Source organism: Sus scrofa, chromosome 17 (genome assembly GCF_054392235.1).
Source record: "Sus scrofa isolate SSC_HxYL_T2T_F1_AM1 chromosome 17, Sscrofa_HxYL_maternal_Yorkshire_Landrace_v2.0, whole genome shotgun sequence".
Lineage (NCBI taxonomy): Eukaryota > Metazoa > Chordata > Mammalia > Artiodactyla > Suidae > Sus > Sus scrofa.
In genome coordinates, this window is record NC_139399.1 from 48,826,837 (window position 1) to 48,838,861 (window position 12,025).

Below are 12,025 nucleotides of genomic sequence, written 5' to 3' on the forward strand. Positions count from 1 at the left end.
TCTGGACTTCCAGCTTTTCTAACCGGTGTGTGGTGGTATCTCAGTGTTCTTTCAGTTTGCATTTTCCTAGTGACATGTGATGTCTTTCACAGACATTTTCTCCTAGTCTCTGGCTTATCTTTTCAGAGTAGAAATTTTTCATTTTAATGAAGTCCAGCTTATCAGTTCTTTCATGGATTATGCCATTGGTGTTGTATCTAAAAAGTCATCACCAAACCGAAGATCATCTAGATTTTCTTCTGTTATCTTCTAAGAGTTTATAGTTTTGTGTTTTACATTTAGGTCTACGATTTGTTTTAGTTTTTATAAAGGATGTGAGATTTGTTATCTAGATTTAGCCTTTTGCATGTGCAATTGTTTCAGCACCATTGTTGAAAAATACTGACTTTTCTCCACTGTATTGCCTTTGTTCCTTTGTCAAAGATCAATTGACTATTTACATGGGTCTATTTCTGGGCTCTGTTCTGTTGTGCATTGATCTGTTTGTCTATTCTTTTGCCAGTACTCTATTGTCTTGATTATCACAGCTTAGCACAGTACGTCTTAAGAGTCAGGTAGTGTCTAACTTTGTTGTTCTCTTGTAATATTTGCTGACTCTTAAGAATCTTTTGCCTCTCCATATCAACTTTAAAATTAGTTTGTTTACATCTACATAATAACTTGTTGTGGTTTTTATTGAGATTGCCTTGGATCTATGGGTCAAGTTGGGGAGAACTGACATCTTTTAGTATTGAATCTTCTTATCCATGAACATGAAATACCTCTCCATTTATTTTCTTCTTCTTTGTTCAGTCATCAGAATTTTGTAGTTTTCCTCCTATAAATCATATAAATATTTTTTAGATTTATACTTAAGTATTTCATTGTTTTAAGTGCTAATATAAATGGTATTGAATTTTAATTTCAAATTCCACTAGTTCATTGTTTGTATGTAGGAAAAGTGATTGACTTCTGTATATTACCTTGTATCTTGCAAGTCTGTGTTTTTTAATCCTTTTCAGTGAGTACCACTTTCATCCTTTCTCAGGCTCATGAACCTGCTCTTAAAATAGAAATCTGTATGGGAAGAGGATGAGAAGAAATCTCTGTGACACAAGCAGGTGTAGGCAGGATCTATTCACTTTTAGGCCTGGCCAGGGGAGCATATTTTCTTTTATTAAAATGAAGTTTCTTTGATGATGTCTAGAATATAATAGCCTAAGCATGATGAGATACCACACACACAAACCCTTAATTAAGAACAAATGAGGTTTTTGTTTGTTTTTATTTTTGTTTTTAAAGATTGCCTTTAGGAGTTCCTGTCGTGGCTCAGCGGTTAATGAATCTGACTAGGAACCACGAGGTTGCAAGTTCGATCCCTGGCCTTGCTCAGTGGGTTAAGGATCCAATGTTGCTGTGAGCTGTGGTGTAGGTCGCAGACGTGGCTCAGATCCCGTGTTGCTGTGGCTCTGGCGTAGGCCTGTGGCTGCAGCTCCGATTAGACCCCTAGCCTGGGAACCTCCATATGCCTCAGGAGCGGCTCTAGAAAAAAGGCATAAAGACAAAAAATAAAAATAAAATAAAAGATTGCCTTTAAAGAGAGTTATTTGAGCTTATGGTGCTGTGGGGTGTTAGATCAGCCACCTTTCCTTTTGACCTCAGGTGGACTTGCTAAGTTAACCTGAGGATCACCCAAGAGTGAGGAACCTTGGATTCTGATCCCAAGAGGGCTCAATACAGACTTGCTGGTTTTCAGACTGTTCTTGAGGAATTCCTTCAACTGTCTTGTAGCTGCCAGGAGTGGATGCCAAGAGTTGAGGTGGCTTTCATTTGTTAGCTTTGGTCAGAGGAGCTGGGCAGGGAGCAAGGATCTTCCTGTTGTTTATGCACTGGGCAGCTCATTAGATACCTGTTTATAGGATCTTCTGGGCATGTGGACACTGGGTGAAGCAGGTGGGTCCCATCCTAGCCTTCTGGTGCTTACTGGTTTGATGGGGGAGTCACTATTAATAATGTACTTATTAAGGCATTTTTTAGTTGTATTAAGTCTACAAAGGAAAGAAATGGGATGCCAGGACTTGTCCCTTGTCTCTGCATTTGATGGCTTGTGTGAGCAGCTTTCAGTTCAGGGTTCAGGTGGAAGGCTGACTGCCTGCAGTCATGTGGGGAACAGAGCCTCCCTGCCCATTTCCCCAATTCCCCTCTCTCACTCCTTGCTTGGAATTTGTCTTTACAACTTGAACTCATTGCTCTTCATTTAACCCATTTCCTGTCTTCTCACTCTTCCTAGGAGTGTTTACGTTTATGCCCTCAGACTCTGCTTCTCTAAGTACGCTATGAAGGAATCTGGAACTTGAATACAAATCTTATGGGTGGTACAGTTTCTTCATTTTCAGATAAGGAAGGATGAGGGAAGAGGGAACGTGTCCACAGTCACGCAGCCACTTAGAGTCAGAGCCAGAACTAAACCCAGGGCTTTGTGTCTCAGCCCAGTGCTTTCTGTTACATTCCTACAGGAGAGGCTTTAGTCAGCAAAGGCGCAGCCTCAGGAGCCTCCTTGTCGCTGCAGAAACATGGAGCAGGGTGAAACAGCTGGAGGAGAAAAGTCAGGCCCCAAGGGGGCCATAAACCACAGATCTCACGTGGCCCAGGGTTGTTATTCTGTACAGATTTACCAGGAGGGCCTTTAGCTGGGAGCTGAAGAAAGAAAATAGTATATTCAGTTTCTGTCACCAGGGGAGTCATATTTTAGAGGAACATAGAAGTCTAACATGGAGAGAGCACGTAAGGCAGCCTGTTAGGGACGCAGTGCTCAGGAAGCCCAGTGGAGATGGAGACCAATCTCTTGGATGAGGAGGAAAGATTTTTCTGGAGAGGGTGGGACTCAGCAAGTAGGCAGAGGAGTGGAGTCAGGAGTTTGTGGGGAGCAAGAAAAGAAAGGGATTCTTTCAGGCTCGAGGGAATCCTGAACAGATAGCCTGTGCACGAGGGTTGGGAAGTTGTGAGAAGTACACTTGGGCAGGAGCTAATTTTAGAAGACCTTGAGCTCAGAGCAGTCCTGGCGATAGAACGGTGCCAGGCTTCGCTTTCTCAGAGGAATGACTTGATGGAAGCTGTGCTTCTGCAAGATAAGTCTGGCATGTTTAGGGAAGACTCCTAGAAGGCCTCAGCAGGGCCTTGCTGCAGTCACTCCGGTGTGGAATGAGGAAGTTCTGGACACAGCTAATGGCAGTGGGACTTTTGATTTTCTATAGTCCTTGTCTACGAAAATGATCATCTCAGTTAATCGAAGTTTAACACAGAAAATAGAGCTTTATAAAGTGATTTTCCTAGCCACGTCAAGGTGGAACCTTCAAAATAATTGTAAAGCTCAGGCTTTATTTTATAAAGTATTTTGAAATGGATAAGAACCAAAGACACTACACATATAAAATGTCACATCTTTTTACTTTCAGATCTCAAGTGCTAAGTTAAATACCATTTAATCTGCTATTACTGAACTCCAGAACTTTTCTTTTTTATATAAAGTTTTGACTTTTGAGAGTTTGAAAACCCGAATGTTATAGTTTAGCTGAATTGGGGGTGGGGGGGGCGAGGGAGCACAGGGGCAATCTGGTGAGGAGCACGTAGAGCAAGAGGGTAGAGTATCTGTATCAGTTCCTTAAACCTAAATCTCAGTGCGCACCCACACTTAACTGCGTTGTCTTCTCTCTGTCTCCTTAGGAGTATAAACAGAAGCTTGCTCGGGTAACCCAGGTCCGCAAGGAGCTGAAGTCCCATATTCAGAGTTTGCCAGACCTCTCCTTGCTGCCCAACGTCACAGGGGGCTTGGCCCCCCTGCCCTCTGCTGGTGACCTGTTTTCAACTGACTAGGGCAGGTGTTGTGCCCCAGATTCCCATCTCTACCAGCAGAACGAAGAGGGAAAGTCATGGTTGGAAGTAACCTAGTAGCCCCCGATTCTGTCCCTCCTTCCACTTGGCCCCCCCAGCCTCAAGAAAGAACCACAGACTGACTCCTCTCCGGCCTCTTCTATTGAGCACAATTCAGAACAGTGGCGAGTGGAATCCAATTTAGATTTACATTTGGAAAGAATACAAACTGTCACACTTCATGTTTCCATGCCCCTGTTGGTTTCCATTCTTAGCTCTCTCTTTACACCTAAGAAGTTATGAAAATCATGTGTACTCCTGTAAGCTTTCAGAAGAATCTTATCCCTCATGACAGCATTGTGTTGTGAAAGCAGCTTCTCCTTTCTGAGCTGGGCTTGTTCAAGTTCAGTACAAGCTTCCACTGAGGGGCTCAGTCTGGAGTCGTTGGCTTTCCTGGCTGCCGTTCACCCCAGAGGTTGGAGGCACGACTGTGGAACAGCTTCGCCATAAAGAGTTTGCCAAATCTCTGAGTCTCTCTTCCCATGCGTGGCTTCTAGCAGTGCGCCGTCAGAGGTCAGGTGCATTTGTTCTCTGAGCAGACTAGAGACTCTAGCAGTAAGATTCAAAGCTGATCTGGGACATGAAGTCCCAGTTCAGAGACAGACTAACGGGGATAAGTTATTTGCTCTAGGTTCCCACCAGTAACCTTTCCAGGCTGCACTTCTCAACAGTCCCACTGCCAGAGAGCATGTTCCTAGAAACATGATCTTTGCTTCAATTGGTTGTGAAGGTAGGTGTTAGAAATGGCACTGGTGGACCCCAAAATCTATAGGCATACTGGGCATCTGGGCTCTGCCTGGAAATTGTTTTGAGCCTTTATTTTGGGGAGTAGGGCACACACTAACATTTAATGCACTGCGTGGGTACATGTGCACAGCATGGTGACTGAGCTTGAATATCTCCCCTGCAGATGTGACACGCTGTGCATGTTTGTCTGTCTTTCAGTTCACACCACTGCACGTGTCCATATGCCCCCAGGAGGAGGCATACTTTGCATCGGATGTTATTGAATAGCTCATCTCTGGAAGGGGGAAAGTGAGGGGTATTAATTGGGGATTTTAATTCCATTATCATGCCAGCTGACATTATGACTATATAATGTAGTTAGAATTTTTATCTTGCTTTTAGTAAAGATTAGGTCTGCTGACTGTAAATCATTCTAATTTGGCAGGCTTATTTTTGACATTGGAAAGGGCAGAAAACAATTTGCCCCAATAGTGTAATAGGAAGTATAGCCCAGAGGCTGAAATCCAAAAGCTGTAAAAAGGAATTCAGTGGAGGGGGCTTCAGAATCCCCATTATTTTGAGTTGCTGTATTCAGGATTACCAAAAAGCCAATTACATGTAATTTTACATGTTCAGCGTGTTAGAACATAACCTCTGTTTTAAAAAGCGTAACAGGCTTCCCGTCAAGAAGCTCTCCTGCCTGCCATGAAGTAAAAATGATGAAAAGTCATAGCAGGTATGCAGTTTAACTGTGTAGAATCTAGTAGCATTTAAGCTATTTTTCAGATTGAATATGGACTGTGTGTTTGCATATTGACACTGCCTGTTGTCCTGTAATTATTAAATTAATGCGTCTATATAGTTGTTCTCCCAGAGGCTGTAGGGCAGTAAATTACCAAAACTGCGAAATAAATTCCAGTCTTTGCTGTTTCTGCACATAAGCCCCCTCCCCACATGATGTGCTGCTTTAGTCCTGCATATGAGCTTGCTTCTCAACAGACCCATCTTGGACATTCTCTATGCTTTCTTTTACCAGGGAAGCCAAATCCAGCCATAAACCACCAAAAAGGTGTGGTAGACATTTGCTCTGATCAGCTAGATGAAAGTGTTACAGTGGATTTCGCTCACTGCTGTGTTTTATCTGATTGAGTCTTTGACCAGCAATTGGTGCATAATTATTATAGCAAGAGCAAGAAATGAAACCGTAGCAATTATGTAAATGAATGTGTTGGCCTCGTAACACCTGTTACTAGTAGACTTCCTGTGAGGAAGTTAGTTCTTTTTTTTGTTTGTTTTTCAATGAAATGCTTTTGTTTTGAATCTTAATTCTCCAGCATCCTCCCCAAGTGTGCTTATTACTTCATTTGTTTAATTTAAATGACCCTTTCTCCTTGTATGTATGAGGTGATCTGGCGGGGTGGGGTAGGTGGTTGTTTTGTGTTTTCCTTACCTATAGGGCATCCATCGGCCTCAGAGACCTTTCCTTTAGGTCATATTCCTCAGAAAGTCTTCAATCTTCTTTTTGTTTTTTGTTTTTGTTTTTTTTCTTAAAGAATATTTTTAAAGCTTAAATTTGTATATTAATTTAGGACTTTATTTAGAAGTATAGGCTGCCATTGGTGGTAGCAGTATATTCTGAAATGTCTCATAGATATATATTTTTGAATAAAGATGGTGTTGTTGAACGATATTGTGTGATTTTTTTTTTTTTTTCTTTCTCCCATTAGGGAACACCCAAGGCTTCCTTTGTAATCAGTGGGTAATGAGTAATCACCAATGGAGATTGTGCTGTCCGCACAGAATCTTGTCTCAGGAATTTTTGTGACTGCTCGTGGCCCATAAACACTCAGCACTTAGATAGTATTTTTTGGTTCTTTCTAGGGGTGTAATTAGCTTTAATTAGCCAGTCCACACAGTACCCAGGAGAGGTATTGCCAGTTTTATCTTCCTTGTGCAGAAGTAGGACTGGTGGAGAGAGGTTAAACCACTCTTTCCCTAGTACCACACAGTCTCTGACAGATTAAAACTTGGAAGTTCTTTGATTTCAGCACTTCTGTTCGCACCACTAGGCCTCCTGAGAGAGATTTGATTTTGGCAGTTCAGTGAAAGCCACTCTGAATAGTAAAAAAAAATGCAAGATAATTGCAAACCCAAGTGGTATATCATTTTAAAACATTTTTGTGGGGTTTTTTTCCTTTGAAATTCCGTGAGAGCATATTGACTGAGCATTATTGGTTAAAACACAAAGTAATAAAAGTGGTTTGAAATTGGTTCCTTTGAAGTAATTGAGATGTTTAGAAGGATGGTTTTAACCTTTCTTGCTGGATGAGGACAGCATTCACCCAAAGGAGTGCGGTTACTCATTTATCCCATTTGTCTCACGGTGCAGAAAACTGCTGCAGCCATGGTCCTTTGAGGAGAAAGGCAACTCAGGTTGAAGTCCAGATTTGAGGAGCTGAGACTATGCATTAACCAGGTTCTGTCTTAAAATATCAAGGTTGAATGTAATATGTGAATCTCAGGAGACAAGATCTCCTTCTGTGTCCCCAGGTTTCATGGCCTAGTTAATGTCTTCCCTCCTACCTATAAATAGTAAGTCTATAATTCCTCTGGTTTAATTAGCACTTCAGGCTACAAAATGTGACTCTGAGGTCCTCAGAGCTGAAGATAGAACTACCCAAGAGTTCATGAATCTGTCAAAATGCTTAACTTTTGTGATGAGAGCCATTAACTCTGTGTGACCTTCCTAGGCAAAGGCACTTTTCTCTCTCAGCCTCAGTTTTCTTATCTTTGCAGTGTATCGGACTAAATTATTTCTAGGCACCCTGCCAGCCCTAAAGCATGTGATGGTTATGTTACAGGAGAAGAATGCTGGATGGCATGTCCTAGGTTCCCAATAAATAGTATTTGATAGGTTAATAGTATCATCATTGTACTGTATATGCTTTTTTAAAAATATATATGAAGTCCTGGAGACTAGCCGACAAGAGGAAGAACATAAGAGACAGTGCCAGGTCTAGGAAGAGCACTGGGCACAAACAGTCAGCCTTTGGTTTATTTGAGACCTTGAAAGAAAAGGCCACTCTCAGACAAATACTGTCTGATATCAGTTATATGTGGAATCTAAAAAATAAACTAGTGAATATTAACAAAAACGAAGCTGACTCACAGAGCAAAACTAGTGGTTACCAGTGGGGAGGGACAGTACGGGTGTGGAAAAGTGGGAGGCACACACTGCTGGGTATAAGATGGGTAAGAGCAGAGTTCCTGCTGTGGTTCAGCAGTAATGAACCCAACTAGTATCCATGAGGATGTGGGTTCAGTCCCTGGCCTCGTTCAGTGGGTTAAGGATCCAGCGTTACCATGAGCTGTGGTGTAGGTCACAGATATGGCTCAGACCCTGCGTGGCTGTGGTTGTGGTGGAGGCTGGGAGCTGCAGCTCCGATTTGACCCCTAACCTGTTAACTTCCATGTGTCACATGTGCAGCCCTAAAAAAAAAAAAAAACGGGCTCAAGGGTGTGCTGTACAGCACAAGGAATATAAACAATATTTTGTGTTAACTATAAATGGAAGGGAACCTTTAAAAATTACATAACTAATAAAAGGAAATTTTAAGAAAAAAATAAATTGACTTATCTAAAAAAAAAGCCACTCTCCAACCTGGTTTGCCATCTTATTTTCTCTTAAGATCATTCATCTGGCTAAACTCATTTCTCATTGCCACCTCTGTGGGATTTTCCATTTAAAAATCATTCTTCCACTCTGAGGCACAGATTCAATTAAGAATCCATTATTCTCCTGTACAGTAGATTGGGATTCACACAGCTTTATCTAATGTTGAAAGCCCAGTTTGTTCGATTTTTTTTTAAGACGCTGAAATAGTTATTTCACATTAAGAACTCACTTCTACCACTGGTTTGATAAATATTAAAATTAGCAGTGTGAATCAGAATTTAATTCTTTTTACGAATAAGAGGCAGCTAGCTGTAACAAATAATAACCCCCATCCTTCTGATCTCCTCTCACTGTGATGACCATGGGCAAGTCCCTCAGCCTTTTGGGACCTCAGCTGCTGCTTAAAGGACATGAAGGAGGTTGACCTCTGAAATCCTTCCCAGATCTAAAATCCTGCAACTAGTCTTTCAGAATATTTCTTCCTACTGAGAATCTTATTAATAATACCTCACTCTGTAGATTTTTAAAAACCAATTATCTGTATGAACTCTTGAAATCAATGAGTCAAAGTGGTTACAAACATACCTATTAATAACTTTAAATGAGATATTTGTAAAAAGGGCCTAGTACCATCTCTGAGACAAATTAGAAGCTCAATAGTAGCTGTTAACTGTATTTAATAAAGATTGTAGGTATTTAAATGCACATATAACAAGAGGTTAAAATAAATGTTTTTTGGAAGGCAGCAATAGACAGCACATACCTAGACTATATGCTGTATTTATACAATGGAGATGATAAAACCTGTAGCCCTCTCAAACTTCCTCAGCCACATTGAGGGTATAAAAGCAAAGTTAGAGTTGAAAGAGGAGAATTTTTGGTGGGGCTTTCTTTGAAGAGAGACATTTGTGTGTGTGGAGCCTCCTAAGGGAGGGTAGTAGGTGCCAGTTGCCCCTCACCTCAAGGCTGGGGAAAAGGGCCTTGGGGGAACTTAATGCGTGTCCCCCGTAGGGTGACAATCCCGTGGACTACACAGACCTTGGCCTGGAAAAATCTAAAGGATGAGATACCAGTGAGTGGCAGGGTGCTTTGATGATGGCCCAAAGAAGAGGTGGCAGGGGTGGGTCTAACTTCCCCTCCTGGAGCTGGCGGGGGCAGGGGGTGCGTGCAGGCCTCCGCAGGACCAGATGTGGGCTGCATGCAAGAGCGCTGGCATGCGGTCATCTCGGAGGCTGACCAAGAGGTGAGGGTTCCGACTTCCAGTGCTGGCAGAGGAGCAGAAAGCAGAGCCACGGGGGAAGGTATCACCCCGAGAGATCCCTGGGGCATGAAGATGGAATGACTGGGAGGAAGGAGAGGATGGATGAACCACCCTGACGAGCGTCAGAGGGGCCCGCATGAAATAGACGCAGTTAAACGCTTGCCAAGCCTGTGCCCGGTCACCACAATGCCTCAACTAAGGATTTTTTTCCTGGCTTTACCCTCCTTTCCTCAGCCCTGTCCTGAAAGGGTCAGAAACCTCTTAATGCACAAGCAAGGCCTCACCTCCCGGATGCAGTCTTCAGTCTGCAGTTGGCAGCAAGCCCAGAGAAGCCTCAACCTCAAATGATAAGCCAGTTTGGGACTTCCCTGGTGGCTCAGCGGGTTAAGGACCTGGCATTTTCACCGCTGTGGCTTGGGTCACTGCTTTGCCACAGGTTTGATCCCTGGTCCAGGAACTTCCACATGCCACGGGAGAGTGCCCCTTCCCCCCCCCAAAAAAAAGAAAAAAATGATAAGCCGTTTTGATTATAACACATATTGGACATTTAAATTTCTGAACTGAGGCTGTTTTGCCCCTTAAGTGTGACTACAGGATGATATTGTTATTATTGTTGTTAAATAAGATTGACTAGAGAAGTTGTAGAGGCCTGACCTTTCTTCTCGAGTTAAGGGATAAGCTAATCCCATAAATAGAGTTTCAAGGGATGGTAGGAGACAAAAATAAAGTTGCTTTGTGATTGTAATTTCACAAGCCTACTTGTTCATTTTGTTCATTGTAATGGTTACATACATGATTTTTTTTTTTTTTTTTTTTTTTTTTGCTTTTTTTAGGGCCGCACCCACAGCATATGGAGGTTCCCAGGCTAGGGGTCTAATCAGAGCTACAGCTGCCGGCCTATACCACAGTCACAACAACGCCAGATCCGAGCCACATCTGCAACCTACACCACAGCTCACCGCAACGATGGATCCTTAACCCACTGAGCGAGGCCAGGGATTGAACCCACAACTTCCTGGTTCCTAGTGGGATTCATTTCCGCTGTTCCACAACGGGAACTCCCTACACATGATTTATTTTATGACCTTTAATTCTTGATTCACTATTTTAGTTTCGCTAACTTAGTTCATTTCCACAACTTCAATTTGTTTCTTAATTAGTAAATTCAAAAATTATCCTTCTGGGAGTTCCTGTTGTGGCTCAGTGGAAACGAATGCTTAATGGGCACTTAATAGGCACTCCCAAGCCCCTAGCAACCACTTATCTGCTTTTTGTCTTGATGAAATTGCCTATGCTGGATATATAATATAAATGGAATTATACAACATGTGAACTTTGTGTCTGGCTTTGTCTACTCATCATAGTGTTTCAATGTTTATTCATGTTATAGCACTTAGCAATATTTTATTTTTTTTAATAAAAAATGGTTGAATAATATTCCATTGTGTGGACATGCCACATATCCATCAATATTTATCAATCAGTTGACAGGCATTTGAGTTGTTTTTACCTTTTGGCTATTTTCAATAGTGTTGCTATGAACATTCTTATACACATTTTTGTTTGAACACCGGTCTTCAATTCTTTTAGATATATACCTTGGAGTGGAAATGTTGGGCCATATGGTAATTCTACATGTAACTAATTGAGGAGCCGCCAAATGATTTTCTGCAGAGGCTGTGCCATTTACATTTCCATCAGCAATGTCTGAGGGTTCCAATTTCTCCACGTCCTTGCTTATTAGTCATGGTTTTCCAAAGACATGGAATCAATAGGATGTTAATATATGTAGATAGGTAGATAGATGATAGATAGATAGATAGATAGATAGATAGATAGATAGATAGATAGATGGATGGATAGGGATTTATTTTAAGGAATTTGCTCATCCAATTCTGGAGGCTCAGTAAGCAAAACCTGCAGGATAGGCCAGCACCTGGAGATCCAAGAAAGACATGCAGAGTCCAAAGACAGTCTGCTGGAAGAATTCCTTCTTTCTCAAGGGGGAGGTCAGTCAGTCTTTTTTTTAATTGAGACCTTCAACTGATTGGATGCGGCCCACCCTCATTGTGGAAGGTAGGATTTTCTCAAAAGTCCAACAGTTTAAATGTTAATCTCATCCTAAAAACACCTTCACAGAAATATCCAAAATAAAGTTTGACCAAATATATAGGCACTATGGCTAAGCCACATACAATTAACCATCACATTTACCAACCCTTGTTATTTTCCATTTCTAAAATTATAGCTGTATTGGTGTGCTAGGGCTCCCTAAGAAATTACTACAAACTGGGCAGCTTAAAATAGAAAATTTATTATCTCCCAACTCTTGAGGCTAGAAATCCAAAATAAAGGTGTTCACAGGGCCATGCTGCCCCCAAATCCCTAGGAGAGGTTTCTTCCTTGCCTTTCCAGGTTCTGGTAGCCCCAGGCATCCCATAGCTTATGGTACC

General features: G+C 41.9%; 1 protein-coding gene across 6 annotated transcripts in view; it reads left to right on the forward strand.

Annotated features, from left to right (window-relative positions):
- The window catches only part of RPRD1B (regulation of nuclear pre-mRNA domain containing 1B), an 83,651-nt gene that overhangs the window by 49,977 nt on the left and 21,649 nt on the right, over positions 1 to 12,025 (forward strand). For 4 of the 6 annotated variants that reach the window (XR_308771.4, XM_001925707.6, XM_085003873.1 and 1 more), the window contains one exon: positions 3,703 to 6,323. The exons of the other annotated variants lie outside the window; for them this stretch is intronic. Coding sequence is in view for 3 of the 4 variants with exons in the window: in XM_001925707.6 (XP_001925742.2) it covers positions 3,703 to 3,852 (150 nt within the window). In the remaining variant the exon portion in view is untranslated. Of the gene's footprint in view, positions 1 to 3,702; positions 6,324 to 12,025 lie in introns of those variants that run through there. 6 annotated transcript variants of the gene reach the window in all.